Source organism: Cetorhinus maximus, chromosome 28 (genome assembly GCF_964194155.1).
Source record: "Cetorhinus maximus chromosome 28, sCetMax3.hap1.1, whole genome shotgun sequence".
NCBI lineage: Eukaryota > Metazoa > Chordata > Chondrichthyes > Lamniformes > Cetorhinidae > Cetorhinus > Cetorhinus maximus.
In genome coordinates, this window is record NC_135906.1 from 23,782,351 (window position 1) to 23,799,256 (window position 16,906).

Below are 16,906 nucleotides of genomic sequence, written 5' to 3' on the forward strand. Positions count from 1 at the left end.
ATTTTAAAATAAATAGCTTTACAACTCCATGATTATTAAAATGAAGTTGTTCGTTTTTTAAAATAATTAAAATCTGTTTTTGATGCAGCACTGTTTAAAGATCCGTCATGCTTTGCGCCTTTCCGTTGGCCCACCTTTTTTCACATTTAATTACCGCCAAAGCTTTTGCCCAGCCAGCATAGCAAAGTTTTTATTTTTTTTTGGCAGTAATGGGTCTGAGCCGTCCTCTGTCTTGTTTAGCGCGCATTCAAAAAAAAAAGAGATTGGTTGAGGTGGCTATCTCCCAGAAGCCTCGGCGGCCTCTGTTCCCCAAGATGGCGGACAGGCGGAGGAGCCGCGAAGTTTCTGGAAGCTCCGAGGCGAGCGACACGGACGGTGGTGGCGGCGGCGGCTCGGAAAGCAAAGGGGTGAACGCCTTCGCCAACGATGGTAGCTTCATGGCGCTTTTCAAGAAGAAGATGGAAGAGCAGAAGCTGAGGAGTGAAGGGGGAGCCGCGCCGAGCGGCGGGGATATAGACAATGGAGGCAAGAGGAGTGTGGCCGCTGGCCAGGAGCAAAGTAATGAGGCCCAGAGCGACAGGAAGAAAAGCGTGCTGAATATTGTAAGAGCGAGAGATTTTGCTCTCAATTTGCCTCCTGGTTAATGAGCAGGGCTGGGAAGTTGGAAGATGCTGTTAGTTCATTCCCCCTCTTCACCCCTCTCCTCACCCTACACCCCCCCCCCCCCCCCCCCAAAAAAAATGTTATCCACTATCTTGCCTGAATTTACATTTTGATTCCTTCATTCATCAATTGTAGAGGCAAATCAGCTCCTTTTATAAAAATGCAGTTTCACGTGATCGCCAGAGCATTTTAAATCCAGCCCTGAATTTTCTTTCAAAGCAAAAATCTCAGCCAAAGGTTTGTAAGTCTGAAATAAAAGCCACAAATGCTGGAAATACAGGGTCAGTCAGCACCTGGAAAGATAAAGGTGTGATGCTCCTCTGGACTGATGGATTGGCACGGTGCCAGCTGTTGCTCAGTGGGTGGTGCTCTTGCCTCCTGAGTCAGGAGCTTGGGACTTTGAGCCCTACTTCAGAGACTTGAGCAAGTATTCCAGGCTGATACCTCAGTGCTACACTGTCTTCCAGATAAATATTAAACCTTGCATTTAATGGGTAAGGAGAGGCAATATAAATGAAGTGGCCTAATTTTTATGGAGACACAGGAATAGTAAAAACTGGTGACTCACATGCACACATCTTTGAAGGTGACAGGACAAGATGAAGCTGTTTTAAAAAGCATAGTTGACCCTGGGCTTTATAAATAGAGACATGGAGTGCACAAATGTAGAAATTTTGAAGTTACTGGTTTGACCTCAGCTTGGAATGTTGTCTCCAATTCTGGGCACCACACAGTGGCAAGAATGCCAAAAATAAAGGTTTATAACACATACATACAAATAGCCTTTTCCCCTTGAGCTGCTGGTTGACCTGTGCATTTCCAGCATGTTTTGTTTTTTGATATCAATGTTTAAATTGTCTTGACATACTCCCATTCAATGAGGACTTTTTCTAATGGGTTCTCATAAAATTTTCAATTGTTCTTTCCTCTTTGTCGGACTGAGTTTACAGAGAATTGTTCTGTTTGAGAAACATCATTTTCGCAGAGGGAGCAGGAACTGTCTCACTAAACTTAAAAATTGTTGGTCATTTTTAAGTATGACCTTGTTTTCTAAAGTAAACACAATTCTCCATTGGTTTCTTCTCTTGCTATGGATGCTAAGACTTCTGCAATCTATCATTAAATTTAACTTTATCATCCTTAAAGTTGCAGTGTAAATACAGAGTTACTGAACTTGGAGAACTTAAATAGGAGCTGGAGTAGACCACTTTCTCCTTCAAATCTGCTCCACCATTCAACATGATCATGCCTGACCTACTTGAACTCGCCTTCCTGAGCTATCTGCACATCTCTTGATTGATTTGGTACCCAAAAATTCATCGGATTCCTGTCGTGAATAAATTCAACGATGGAGCATCTCTTGTGTAGAGAACGCCAAAGATTCACAGCCCTTTTGAGTGAAGAAAATTCTCCTCATTTAATCCCTAAATGGTTAACCGCTTGCTTGAGACCACCATCTTAGCATCTACCCTGTTATCATAAGAACAGGAGTCTCTTGAGCCTGTTCCACCATTTAGTTATATCAAGGCTAATCTGAATCCCAGCTCCATTTCCCTTCCTTTGCTCCATATCCCTTGATACACTTGCCTAACAAAAATCTCTCACTCCATTTCAATTAACCTGGCATCCATGGCCTTTTATTGGAGTGAGACGGACTTCCACTATCCTTTGTGTGAAAGAAATGCTCCCTGACTTCATGCCTAAATGGTCTAGCTCTGATTTTAAGATTGTGTCCTCTTTGCCTGGATTTCCCCAATGGAGGAAATAGTTTCTGTATCTATTCTATTGAATCTCATTTAAAACCCTGGATTAGATTACCCATCAATTTTCACGGAAATACAAGCTAAATTCATACAATTGGTCTACCCTCTAAGCACCACTTCCTCACTTCTGAATTCCAGCTCCCTTAAGATAAAAGCCAAAATATTATTAGCCTTTCTATTTCCTTTTTTTGTACCTGTGCACCAGTGACTAGTGTACATGGGTGCCTAAATCCCATTGTCCCTCCACAGCACTGCTCTCACCATTAAGAAACGCTGTGAGTGAGGCTCCACTTAGGAGGAATGGAACTCCAATGCTGTGTCAAATTGTCCTTAGGTACTTACTGTAGGGCTCTCTCTGAATACATGCCCCAACCTCCCTGGCCCCACAACTTATTAAAGCTACTTGATATTTTAAATATTTAGCGAATGTGGACACATCCTGCCTGTATGCTGTATAAAACATTTAAATTATAATTACTGGTAGAGAAGCTTGTAACCACACTGTTCTTTGTGGAACGTTTTCTGATGCTTCTGGTACTACTGTCATTATGATTAGAGTGAGAATGTAACACAGTTCCACATTTGGAGTACCTTAGTTACAAATCTGAAAATTCCCTTTTATACTGTTTGTCAGACTTTTCCTCCATTTGTTTCAATTGTTTCAAAAATGGTTAATCACTCTTGTTATAGAAGTGCATGTTTGACATAACTAGCATTCTGGTTAACATGACCCCATAGTTTCAATAGAAGTCTACACATGGCTTCCTAAAATTTCTCTTTTCTGTAGAAAGTACTTTCTTTGTTAGTGGCCCAGTGGATTGAATGATTTTCACCTTTGAGGCCTGGGTTCAAATCTGGCCCACACTGACAGGGTAAAAGCCTCTCCTGCCTGCTGGATGTTAAAGATCTTATGGGAAATGATTTAGGGCAGTCTCAATCCAGTTCCAAAAAGCACGACTTAGCAATCTGGCTGTGAAAGGCTAGTGTACGAAATGAAAAGATGTCATACCTGTGCCATAGAATATCTTTGAGCTGAGATAGATTGATACTGTCTAAAGAGAGCTTTATTCTTCAAGTATCTGTAATGCCTGATCTGGTGTGGCTCGATGCCGACACCAGCAATATTTTTTAATACAATAATTCAAAAGTCGTTACAAAAATACTAAGGAATGTATGTTTCCCTGCAAACTTCTACATCCTTGTCAGCATGCTGGTGGAGGGGTGGGCTAGGATGGAGAAAAGTAAAATAACTTGGGTGGGCATAGCTTCAATTAAGAGTGTTTGCCCTGTTTTGTTTTGGACTAAGTTCAGGCTACAATGCCCAGTTTACACAGCACAGTTTAACTTCAGCTTGGGGGTCACAGCCACTTTGCACTGATGTTAGCCTAATGTAAATGCAGCTCTTTTTTTTTCCTTCACTTTATTTCACACTGGCAGTGTCACACTCTGGCCATTTATTGACTTTGAGAGTGAACAACAGTATCACAGTTGATTGAGGAACAAATAAGAATGGATATTAGTTTCTGGAGCAGCTGAAGTGTCATCAATTGAAGATTAAAAGTCACTGAAAATCATGTATAGGAAGACTTTTTTTTCATATTTCTCATGGGATGTGGGTGTCGCTGGCTAGGCCTGCATTTATTGCCCATCCCTAATTGCCATTGAACTGCCACAGCCCGTGATGTAGGTACACCTATTAGGAAGGGAGTTCCAGGATTTTGACCCAGTGGCTGTGAAGAAACGGTGATTATAGTTCCAGTTTTGTCCCAATTCTGGTTCTGTTGAGACAGCTGGTGTATGTGAGGGAATGACTTTTGTAATTTCAGTTCTTCCAGCTACCCTTTTGGTTGCTGGCAAGATTCTATGTCTTTATTAAGATTTTAAATCTTGGGTCAAAAGATTCCTTCAAAGGTTTACCTGGAGTAGAACTGTATACATTCAGGCTGTTAACAATTGTATTGTATCCCAGGAATTTCGGCTTAAATTACGATGTTGGATGATTCATCTTCAGAGCATAAAACTATTTTTCAGGTTTTCAGAAGCAGACTTCTCTTCTGCTGGAATAAACACTCAATGTTGCATTAGTTTGCATTGTGCGAGAGCAACATAGAGGTACTAGCCCCAGGTGTTTACATAAATAAACCTGTCTCTCTTATCCCAGCTACCAAATCATACAACTACTAGAAGACATTTCAGATCAGAAAGATAAACTAATATTGCTAGATCTGGCTGTTATGCTTTCAATTCTATATTTTACAAAAAAATTAAAACTAGAAAATTACTGCTGGTACCTAGTTCAGAAAGATAGCAATATATTAGTGTCTCAGTCCCCTTATATATTTTACAGTTTCAAGAAGCTGTCATGCCCTAATATGAATGTTGGACTTATTTTGGGGCTGTTATCTGTCAGCTTAGCCAGGTGATGTGATGTATGAAACCATGTGACATTTGTTTCTGAGCACCAACACATCATTGCTCTGTTCATAAAAAGTGCATTTAATGGGACGAGATGATCTAATAGTATTTGGTTTTTGTCCACACTAATTACAAGAGAACAGGATTAAATTTAGTTAATGAAAATGTGGCCTTAATTAACTCAAAATATTACACTGTGTTCATGATGTCAGCTAGACAGAGACCAAATACTTATTACATAGACTTAAAATAAGTTTGGGAATGTTTCTGATAATTCTTCTGCAGGTATCTAATGTATAGATTACACTAAAGCCTGGTGCATTGTAGCTGTCCATGAGGCAGTTGGCTTCTATGGTATTCATGAGGATATAAAACAAGGGAATAGTTCTTGTTAAAATAGTAACAGCCAGGCTTATAATTGTTGCAGCCCTATAATGTGAGGACTTGGGCAGCTTTATTTCCCAATGGGGTTGGATTCCAGTCTACAAATGGGTCTCGTTTAGAGCATTAAAAATAATGTTATTGGAAATGTTACTGGTGCTGTATATGATGGTGAAGCAGTGACTCAATGTTGCATTTGATCTACAAATCCTTGATGCTAACTGAGTCTTCAGCAGATTGCAAAACAGGTTAAAGTGTTTTACCAAGCATGGCTTCAATTAGTTGGTCTTATCCGTTACTTTCTAAATATTAGTGTTTTCCTTGGGTAAAGTGAAGTACAGTCCTGTTAAAAAGTAACTGAAAATCTGAAATAAAAACTGGGAATGACCAGCAGCAGAAGAAAGTTTTTATTATTAATTCAGGGTGTACCCTTCACCTGAGCTGCATTGGTGTCTTATAAAGTGGAACTTTTGACTCCTTATTGAATTCCTTTTTGACATGAGCAGCTAGTCATGTAAGACATGCAGAGTTTTGTTTTTTCAAATATTTGGTCACATTGATGGGTTAGAGGTAGCTCCACCCATTATTAATAATCATTCAGACCTCATTGCAGTGTTCTAGCGTGTTGGCAGAGCAGAGGCTTTTCTGCTGCTAGTTATTCTGCAGCCTTTATTTCAAGCCCAGGGACTGGTGAGCAGTCAGGGTGTGATCGTTGTAGTGCAGACCTGCCACTGATATTACGTGCTGTAATCTAAACACAGCACTCTCCAGGCCATGCTTCCCATTTATAACTTTTGAGCGTAGATTTGAAATTAGCTCTAACTTTCAAAGCATATGGGATTATTTTGGACTGAAGCTCCTGAGATCACTCTTGGAGGAAAAGAAAAATGACAGACACATCAGCTAGCCCACTGATCATCCTGTGATCATTTTTGTTAGAATGTTAGCAAAATTAAAAACTGGTGCACCTACATATGGAATTTGGTGAGCAGTCCACTTGATCGATGACCATATTCTTGATTTTACATTTTCATCGGGGGGTTCCCAGCTCAATAAATGGAGCTGCAATAGTGCAGGAGCCAAGAGGTATCACTTTGTAAACTCACTGAGTCAAACATGCAGATCCTCGAGTTGAAATATTTTGAACCTGCTTGTTAGTGGGAAATTGCAGTCGGAAATTCCATAAGCAATGGCCACAAAGCATAGCAGTAGCAGAAAGGCCTTTTAAACTCTGCATGAGTGAATTTAGATCCACTTGCACTGAGTGTCAGAAGAGGTGTGCAATGTAATTATATGCATCTGTACTGAAGTAAACTTAAAGATTTTTTTCTAAAGTTGAAAGAACTTATCCAATAGAAAAGCTTTGAGTGGCTGTAAAGCTGTTAAACCCCACTTTCTGTTTAATTCCATGTTTCTAGGTTAAGATTCTTTTAGAAGAGAAGATTCAAAACCATCTGATTTACAACATTGCTTATTCATAATTATGTATGTGGGTAATGCCACTGGATCTGTTTTCACTCTTATCTCCGAGAAATATTGAAAATTGCAACACAAAATTCAATTTGCAACCTAGCTCTTGTTGCAAGAAAACTGTTAGTGATCTCTTGATGAGTTTGCAAATACTCACATTAAGTCTCTGGCTAATTCAGTACCAAAAAGATTTAAAGAGCTATTGGTGGTTTATAAAATGGTAACACCCACACTGTCACTTTTGCCTTATAGGGGAGTATAAGGAATGGCCTACCTCCGCTCACAGTAGCTTGTGTACTGTATGTTAGAAGTGCATTGAGACGTTGACGTGGGAGATGCATTCTGTTGTGGAATGAGGTCTAATTTCAGGATCCCTGTTTTATTACATAGTGGGCAGCATTGACATTGCAGCTCCAAGCGCTCGTGTAATGGTTGCAGTCTTCTGTCCCTTACCCCAGGTGGGAAAGCGGCGAGGTGGGGCAAAGCTAGCCCTCAAGACGGGAATGGTAGCCAAGAAACACAAGGCTGAAGAAGAGGTAAGGTGATACTTTCTGTGCAGTCTACCCTGAATTGTCTCAAACTGTGCACGCATGTACTGCTTTTGTGTGTTCATAAAGCATTTCACTGTAATCATGTCAATGGGAGCCAGCTAGTCTCTTCCCAACACGTTTTCACTTAAAAGGAGACACAGTCTCCGTGCAGCCTCTGAGGCTGCCCTGTCGCTAAATTTTATGGTCATTAAGCTGTCCGCAATCCTTGTATTCATTTGCTTAAATATTTTCACTTTATAGAATGATGCAGCACAAGAGAGACTATTTGCCCATTGTGCCTGTGTTGGTTCTTTGGTAGAGCTATCCAGCTAGACTCACTATTTGCTTTTTCCTTATAGCCCAGCAAAACTTTTCCCTTGAAGTAGTTACCCAACTCCCCTCAAAAAGATGTAATGAATCTGCTTCCACTAGCCCTTCAAGTAGTGCATTCCAAATCATAGTAATTTGCTGTGGTTTTTTTGAAAGGTTTTCTCTTGTCACCCCTAGTTCTTTTGCTAATCTCCTTAAATATTTTCCTGGTTCTCCATCCAGTGGAAACAATTTCTCTTTATTTACTCTTATCAAAACCATTCATAATTTTGAACATTTCTATTGAGTGTGCTCTTAACCTTTTCTAAGAAAAATCCAACTTCTGCAGTCTGTGCAATTAATTGAAGTCCCTCAGTCCAGGTATCATTTTAATGAGCCTCTTCTGCAGCCTCCCTAAGGCTTTGACATCCCCCCGCTAAAGTCCAGTGCCCAGAATTAAACACAATCCTTGTTTGTCTGTTCATCAGTATACTATTGAACCTTAATAAAGTTTTTTAAGTATTAAAAGCATGTCAACATTTTTGAACTGGTGAATACTTGTTTTCTGTCCATTTCCTGCTAAGTTTCCTAATCTCAACCAAGGATTATTGCTGTTAGCCTGGTCACCGCTGGCTGAGGGCAGATCAACTATTGGTGCTCCACTAACAAATACCTTTGGGTCTTCCCAAGGTAGGCTCAGGAATGCCTTCCTGAATGAAGTACCAAAGACCGTGACTGTAGCAAGTCAGTGCCTTCAGGAAAACAGGGAAGACAAAATCAAAACAGTTTGGTCTGTTAAACAGCCAGCGAATTCCTTCTGGCATTGCACCTGGTTTAGAATCCAGAACCCTAGTCTATAGTACTAAAAGTTCAGTCCTGCAGTTGCCTCAGTGCAGCTTCTGTTAAACTCCCAGTTCAATCTATCTTTTTTTCCCATTCTCTTTCCAGGCTGAGGCGCGTGGAGGAGACGCGTGGGCCAAATACATGGCAGAGGTGAAGAAATACAAAGCACATCAGTGCAGCGACGATGACAAAACTCGGCCTCTTGTTAAATAGCCGTATTTGCGTGCTCATGCAGCCAAGAACTGTATTATATTTTACAATCGTTAAGATCAAGTCCTCCACCCATTGCCCTCACTGTACAGCCAGTATGAGATTTTTTTTCTTTTGACCGCCTGAAATACATATTTATTTGGATTTGTGGTTTGAAAACAACACTTGCAGACAAAAATCCAATGCATTGTTTAATTTTCAATATTGAAATCCTGTCCACTTTCAAAGGGTGATTTATAGTGTACAGTTTCTGTAGAGTTATATCCCACATCCTGTTTTCAACGTAGAACCTGGTAGCCAGACACTTTTCATCTTTATTTTTTATAACATGCACGATATAGCTCCAATTGTCAGTAAAAAAGAACTCCATGCATATTTGCTCTTTTGTGCCTCCAGTTATTAGCTACAAAATCGTAGCCAATTTTAAAACTTGTATCCAATATTGTACATTCTGCTGGCCTCTTGGCATGTGTTGGCCAAGCTGGCTAAAACATAGGGAGCGGCTAGCTTGATCTCTGGCTGGTCAGATGCCTCACAGCATTTCAGTGTTGGGAGGATCCCAGTGCCTGACTGGTGCTGGTGAGGTATTTGTTTTTGATCAGAAGTATTACATTACTAGCATTAAGAGCTGAACTGTAAGAGGCAGTAGTATGACTTGTTTCTAGTGGTCTTTTGGCTACAGCACTAATGCTGGAGACCAATGATTTGAATCATAACCTTGACTGGCCTGAGCTTCTTCCTTGGGATGAGTCTATCCAGAGGGACAAAGCTGCAAATGTGACCACTGCTGTACCTCTTGAGTGGGTTTTCTGATGGGACAGCCAACAAGCGGCTCAATGAGTGGGATTGCCCCAACAGAAAGTGGGAATGGGCAGTGTGGATGCAGGTGGCTAAAGTGAGCACAGAAAATGGGACCGGACTAGGAAATGTTTCTCAAGTTCTTAAAACTACCTCAAATGTATTCAGTGGAACATTATGACAAAGTTCTTGTTGCAACCTACCCAGCTAGGTTTTAACCTTGTTGGTATTGCTTATCTTCCAGCAGTGCTAGCGAGAGACACCGCTTCTTGTCTAATGCTTGAATTTTCCTTTCCCATTAGTGACCACTAAGCCTGTGTGGGTGGCAGCATCCACAGCCTACTGACGCTGGAATGGTCTATATGACCGCTTAAGTCAAGATAGAATGAGTTGGTTCAAAACTGTTAAAGATTTACCAGAGCAGTGAAAAGAGCACCTCTTTCTCAGTTAACAGATTACAGAGAGGTGGAATGGGGAAAGCAGAAGAGTCGATTTGGTAGAACCCCTGGGCAATGGTAGTGGCTGCATACTGCTGACAATAGTCGGGATGAAGAGGGAAGAACTAGAAGCTCGACGCTGGCCGTATCTTACAAATTGCAAAGCAGGCGGCTCTACGGTTCCTGTCTTTTTTTCAGTCAGGCAGAGCTCTCACTTTAGCCTGAAGTGTAGTTCAAACTGCAGGTTCATGCTGGATCTCCATAGGACTGTTACTGCAAACACCTGATTTGTATAGGATTTATCTGTAATATCAGTTACACTTATAGACATTTGGATGTGGAATGAAATGGATGTTAAATGGGACAAAAATAGATAAAATAGAATAGAACTAGATTGTAGAATATTAGATGTTTCCTTGAATTTAACAAATTAGTAATTTTGACTTGATATTTAAATTTCCCCTCTTTGAATTGTCCCTCTCTCTGTTCAGTCTTTCTGGGTGTGCCTTTGTTTATCCCAGATCTTCACCACCCTTTCTGGCCAATGGCTTGCAGATGTGAGGTATTCCCAGGCACAGTGTAACCCACCTGATATTTTCCTACTAGTTCATTTAGTTTGGGGGAGGGACTGACTGATTTGGGGATTGAGTTGTCATTCACCTTTTCTCTCCCATGTGCTGTTTAAGGATCTGACATTAGAAGCAGACTCTCCCCTGATAACTCGATGGGGACTGAGCCATCCAAGCCGGAAAGTTCATTCTGGTCTATGCTTTATGAGCTGATTTCAGATGTATAGTATTGTTTGGTACACGGGACTGGGAAGCTGAAAAATCATCTAGGGCTCCTGCTTCTGATCGCTGTCTTAACTGCCTCCACGGAGAGATGCATGCATTTGGGTGTTTACTGAGAGTGTTAGCAACACCTCTCATGGTCAAGTAGCCAGGGTTTGCTGTATGCACTCGCATGAAGGATGATCACTTGGATGATATATTGTTATGATGATATGCCTTGCTAGTGTTTCTAGAAACCTGCCACTACAGGAGTTGTCGCTCTCTGGATGGAAGGCAGACCAAAGAAGCACTAACAACTTTGTTTTAAAAGATTAAGTTTTTTGTTTTTCAATCTTAACTTGAAATAAAGGGACCAAAAAGCACCCACTATCAAATGAAACCATGTCATTCACCCCCTAAATGGTTCAGTGATGAATAGCTGAGCAATGTCATGAATCCTGTGGCTTTGCTGAATTAGCTCTTCATGGCCAGGTTAGAGCACTACAGTTCCCTTCAGCTCTTCCTGGGTTAGGGAGGAGGAAATTTGGCACTTTTCCCATTCCTGTTTTGTATGTATGGGGTTCAGATATGATGGTTTGGTAGTTGAATAGTCTGCTCCTTGCTATCCAGACTGGTTTGTGAATAGCAATTTGGGAGAGTTACTGGAGGGTGTCAACATCCAATGGAATTAAAACCAAGTTTTCAACACCTTGAGTGTCAGTCTTTTAACTCAATGGGTGACACTTTCACCTCCTGAGTCAAGTTGTAGGCTAAAGCATCTCTCAAGATACTTGAGCACACAGAACTGCACAGAATTCATTTAGATCGAGGAACTGCTGCACTGTCAGAGGTGCCATCTTTTGAATGAGACGTTAAATGTCTACTCGCGTGAGTGTGTCGGATCCCAAGGCACTTGTAAAGGAAGAGCAGGGGAGCTCTGATGTTCTGTCCAACTCTTAATCTGTTTCTTGTGTTGGTTTGGGTTATTTGATCAGTTATCTCTTGTGTAGAAGGGCTTTGCAGTTTGCAAATTCGCTATGAATCGATTTTGAATGTTCTGAGGCTAAAGGCGCTATGTAAATTCATGTGGGAGAAGAGAAAAAGCTTTTTTTATAAACAATGTGTGTGGGATTGGAATTGAATCTGAAGTTCCTAATTATGTGCAAATAGCAGTATCGATTAGGGGTTCTGGAAGTTTGTAATAAATGGACAATCTGTGACTGGCTTGGCCATGCTGGACACCCTGAGGATACATTGTTTCCCATTGCTCCTTATGCATGGATATTTAGGCCAACACTTGGATGAACTGATTCTCAATCTCTTGACAGCTTTAACAATTGGACCTTTTAGCTTTGGCAGGTAAGATGGTGAGACAAATGTAAAATGTAGCCACAGAATAAATTCAAACCTTCCTTTATCCAGAATCAATGCCGTTTTACCCAAGTGAAATCTGAGCAAGCCAATGGTTGTGAAGAATTTAGACTGTGTCATTCACACTCACTGACTAATTTGAATTTTGGATAACTTGGGATTTCATTTGGTGCTGGTATTCCAATCTGATGATAGATAATTAAAGATCACTTTTCCCTTGTAATTCACAGACGTAAATGTGGTTTTCTCCACCACTCCCTCCTTGCCCCGGAACATTTTGGCATTCCTGAACATTTGCTTCTAGAATGTAACACTGTTTAACTTAGCTCAACATCGCTGTCAACTCTTCAATATTCAGTGTCACTGCACGGCCACAAAAGATCTTTAACCAAGTTTTGGGGAGGTGTGGGGAAAAAGGAACGTTCTGGAACGCCGTCATTTGGTTTTGAGTAAAGGCAGTACCCGGTTCATTCGTTTGGCTATTGAACTTTTGCTGATATTTAAGCATTTGCCTTTTAAAATCCAGTACTTGCCTACAATATACAAAACAGCTGATGGTTGTGTCACATAACCAGTGGTGTACATGTCTAGTATCTGATGTATCAGTGACATTTCGCAGTGCCATGCTATATGTTTTGCATGCAAAGCAGTCTTAAAAAATAAAAAAAAAGCCAGTCACAATGCCTGGAAATCCGAAATTCACAAGCACTTTCCAATCTGCAACGTCCCTCACACAAACTTTGACTTGTTGTTTATTTAACGATTAACTGTGGTACTTTTGGATGTTTTACCTGCAGCATTGGACCACCAACTAAATTAACGCTTAACGTAAATCCATTTAATTAGGTTAGCTAATTTGATGCTGGAATTTACATTTGATGCACAAAAATACCTTGGTGCAAAAAGATGAACAATGACTTAATAGAATAGACTTACATGGTATATTGAGCTTTCAATAAGCACTGCCTTGTGCCACATATAAATCTGCCACAGTGCTTTTAAACTTGTGACAGTACTGCACAGTTGGTTTCAATGGTATAGATCACAATTTGCACGTTCATGAATCTAATTTCATTTGTTTTGGAGTGGTGCACTCCCTGTTGCACAGATAAGGGTGCCAACAGTTGTGTTTTTGATGAGTAATGAAAGTTGTGGAGTTGAGAGGAAGAGCTGATAACGGCACTCCAAACTTTGCGTTTTATTGTTGGAAATAGATTGCCTCTAGTTTTGTGGGGAGAGGGTGGCGTAGTGGTAATATCAGTAAACCAGAGGCCTAGGGTTACAATCCCACCCTGGCAGCTGGTGGAATTGAAATTCAATTAATAAATTCTGGAATTGAAAGCTAGTCTCTGGTGATCATGAATTGATTGTCATTAAAAACCCATCTGGTTCACCAATGCCCTTTTAGGGAACGTGTGATTCCAGACCCACAGAACTGCCCTCAAAGAGCAATTAGGGGTGGGCAATACCTGTTCACATTGTCATTGACACCTAGGCTTCCATGAAAGAATTTTAACGGCTTTTTATCCAGTCTTACCCCACAAGCCAGGACCTTTGCCTGAGGTTCCCCGATGTCCCAGTGGGTAAAGAGGCAGTGTGTGAACTCAGCTCAAATGGATCAAAGGCTTCCCGAGTTCTTCCCCACTGAATTGGCTGATCTGACAGCGATCGGGCGCTGAGGTTGATGGCAGTGTCCCTGGGGGGGCGGCAATCAACCAGGGGTTCAAGCTGCTGATCCCACTCCAGTGATCCCTGCTCACAAGTGGCAAGACCTCAGGTGTTATGTGCATAACTACAACCAACCAAGAATGAGCAAGAGAAGGAAGGCAGATTTAAAAAAAAAACCCTACTTTTAAGGGGCAGTTCACTTTTCTATTATCGGCTGTCCACACAAAGCTGCACTTTCCAGTAAGAGTTCACCCAGGTGGGTATCATGAGAGCCACTTCTCGCTAAGGAGGATGTGGTTGAATGCAGATCATTAGATAACTCAGCACAGACTGGGAGACACACGGTAGCGCGCACTGTTGTATGCTAAATACTGTATCCTTTTTAAAAAAAAAACCCAGGGGCGTGCACAAAGAGTGTAGTCGAAAGCATGAATTTGTTGTGTTCCCTTCATTCTGGTCTCCTACCATTCACTACATTTCGCCTATTCTTTATTCCTTTAGTTTGCTCTCCAACCCGCTCATTTGCACCTGTCGTCGTTACATTGTACTGTCCACAGTCACTACCTAAAGAACCGTGCTTCAGATGCTGAACAATCTTTTTTTTGGGCCATCCTTGATTCTGAATAAAAGCGTTGTAAACAGCTTTTGTGTTACTGAGCTCACAAGCCACCAAATCGGTATCTTGAGACCCTTAATATAACGGAAGAGCATATGAGGCCTTGATGGAGCTAGGAGTGTGGGATATCAAAATCACAGTGGAATGATCTGCAGCTTGGTTGAGAGTAGTTGTAACGGTGTGTATGTTTTTTTTAAAAAAGAAGTCCTCATTACATTCCCGACCATTGTGTTCAGCAGTGGAGCTAAGAAACTTTACAGCACCATGTGTTATGGTCCCGAATGAGATCTGCCAAACACTTGTGTCCTTTTCTGTATAGGTGTTTCAGAAGTTGTGAACTTTTCGCCTCGTGATATGTTAACAATGAACCTCCCCCCCGCACTATCAGACCAGCAGCCCAGCTCCAATATCAAGATAAAAGCAAAATGCTGGAAATCTGAAACAAAAAACAAAAATTGCTGGAAAAGGTCTGACAGCATCTGTGGAGAGAAAGACAGAGTTAACGTTTCGAGTCCGTATGACTTCTTCAGAGCTAAAGAGACATAAAAATGTGGTGAAATATAGTGTTTGGTTGTGGGGGGTGGGGGGGGAATGTGGAAGTTGGATAGAAGGCAAGCCACACGAGGGCGCAGCTCCAGAATTAAAAATTGGAATGACTGAATCTTTTGGAATAACACGCACCACAGTCTCAAATGGAATATACATGGAAAAAAAATACTTAAGCAGCTCGCTTATAAAGACAAGGTGATTACAGGAGTGATGCTGAGTGGAGGAGAAACAGATTAGTTAAATGGAATTCTGCTGGCTTTGGTGTCAACTGGTTAAAACTCCACCGATGCTGCCAGACCTGCTGAGTTTTTCCAGGTAATTCTGTTTTTTGGTTAAAATGGATACTGGGACAGATTGTCGTGTGCTAAAGCGCCCGTTCTGAACCATTAAGAGCTGGTGCAAATCTCGCCAGAATTATGATTGCCAACTCAGTATAATTACAGATAGTTGCAGGTGCAAGAAGGCAGCTTAAAATGAAAGTGGAACATTATATACAAGGAAAATTTAAAGGGACCTTAAAGGGAAGTAGAAGAGGGACAAAGGTCTTGGTATGTTATCGCAGTTGTTGTTCCTAGATTACTAATCCAGAGATCTGGACTAATGAACAGGAGACGTGTTCAAATCCCACCACAGCAACTGAGGAACTTAAATTCAATTAATTAAATCTGGAATTAAAAGTATCATAATTGTGACCATGCAATTACCAGGCTGTCATTAAAAACACATCTGGTTCACTAATGTCCTTTATGGAAGGAAACTTTATCTCCAGATCATTAATGCTGCACATTAATTACTGCTAGGCCAGTAACAACTACAATGTTGCCATACTGCCAACGTTAGCATTGGAGATTGGGAAAAGGAAATCTGGGGGCATTGGGTCCATCCTATCTGTGCCAATACTTTGTTTAGAGCTTTGTAAAACCACTTCTATATAAATACTGTGACTACAACAGATCAGAGACTAGGAATCCTGTGGTAACTCACCTCCTGACTCCCCAAAGCCATCTACAAAACACAAGTTAGGAGTGTGATGGAATACTCTCCACTTGCCTGGATTAGTGCAGCTCCCACAATACTCGGGAAGTTTGACACCATCCAGGTCAAAGCAGCCCCGCTTGATTGGCACCCCATCCACAAACATTCACTCCCTCCATCACCGATGCACAGTGGCAGCAGTGTGTACCATCTACAAGATGCATTGCAGAAACTCACCAAGACTCCTTATCCAGCACCTTCCAAACCCACAACCACTACCATCTAAAAGGAGAAGGGCAGCAGGCATATCGGAACACCGCCACCTGGAATTTCCTCTCCAAGCCACTCACCATCCTGACTTGGAAATATATCGCCATTCCTTCCCTGTTGCTGGGTAAAAATCCTGGAACTCCCTCCCTAACAGCACTGTGGGTGTACCTACACCACATGGACTGCAGCGGTTCAAAAGGCAGCTCACCACCACCTTCTCAAGGGCAATTAGGGATGGGCAATAAATTCTGGCCTAGCCAGCGACACCCTCATCCTATGAATGAATAAAAAGTTCACATCCAACAGCCCCAGCACAATAATACCACAGGCTTCGTAGAAATCAATGTGCAGTTGATACTTTATTTTTTTTAAAAATATACATACTTTTACATGATTTATGTTACCAGCAGCTAGTATAAACTAACAAAGATATCATTTGTACTCAAAATAGAGTATCGGGCAGTTTTGGATTTCAACATCTTGACTAAAATGTGTTTAGGTTGATTTGGGTAACAAAAATGAATTAATGGGAAAATAGGCTGTACAGGGCTGAGCTGAGGATCGTTTAAGGTGGCAGTCAGTGGGGGTTTTGATGCTTGTAGCTAGCAAGAGACTGTGTGCAAGAGTTACCATATTGTCGTTCTCTGTTCATTGTCACAAAAAAACAAGGCTCCTCTACACTCAAATACAGAACCGATATCTCTGCCCCAAGTGATGCAGAGGATAGTCGTGCAAGGCTGAAGATAGGAAGAACTTGGAAATACGAGGCATCGTTAATGTAGAAAGTCTTATGTGCAAATTAAACAACCACCATTGTAACATTGGGAATACACTGCAACTGCAACTGAAAGAATAAGCCCTTATAACA

The 16,906-nt window shown here is 41.3% G+C and overlaps 1 protein-coding gene across 1 annotated transcript; it reads left to right on the top strand.

Moving 5' to 3' along the window:
- Nucleotides 1-279: 279 nt before the first annotated feature.
- Nucleotides 280-10,970, top strand: trir (telomerase RNA component interacting RNase). The gene is made up of 3 exons (XM_078531443.1): nt 280-602; nt 7,151-7,228; nt 8,480-10,970. Exons 1-3 carry the CDS (start codon nt 315-317, stop codon nt 8,585-8,587), a joined length of 474 nt encoding a protein of 157 aa, XP_078387569.1. The 5' UTR covers nt 280-314; the 3' UTR covers nt 8,588-10,970.
- Nucleotides 10,971-16,906: the final 5,936 nt, after the last annotated feature.

Bases quoted from the DNA above. Each gene is read 5' to 3' on its own strand.
- trir (XM_078531443.1), top strand. From the start codon at position 315: ATGGCGGACAGGCGGAGGAGCCGCGAAGTTTCTGGAAGCTCCGAGGCG. The intron at 603-7,150 runs GTAAGAGCGAGA...CCCTTACCCCAG, and splicing joins AGAAAAGCGTGCTGAATATT to GTGGGAAAGCGGCGAGGTGG. The intron at 7,229-8,479 runs GTAAGGTGATAC...TTCTCTTTCCAG, and splicing joins AACACAAGGCTGAAGAAGAG to GCTGAGGCGCGTGGAGGAGA.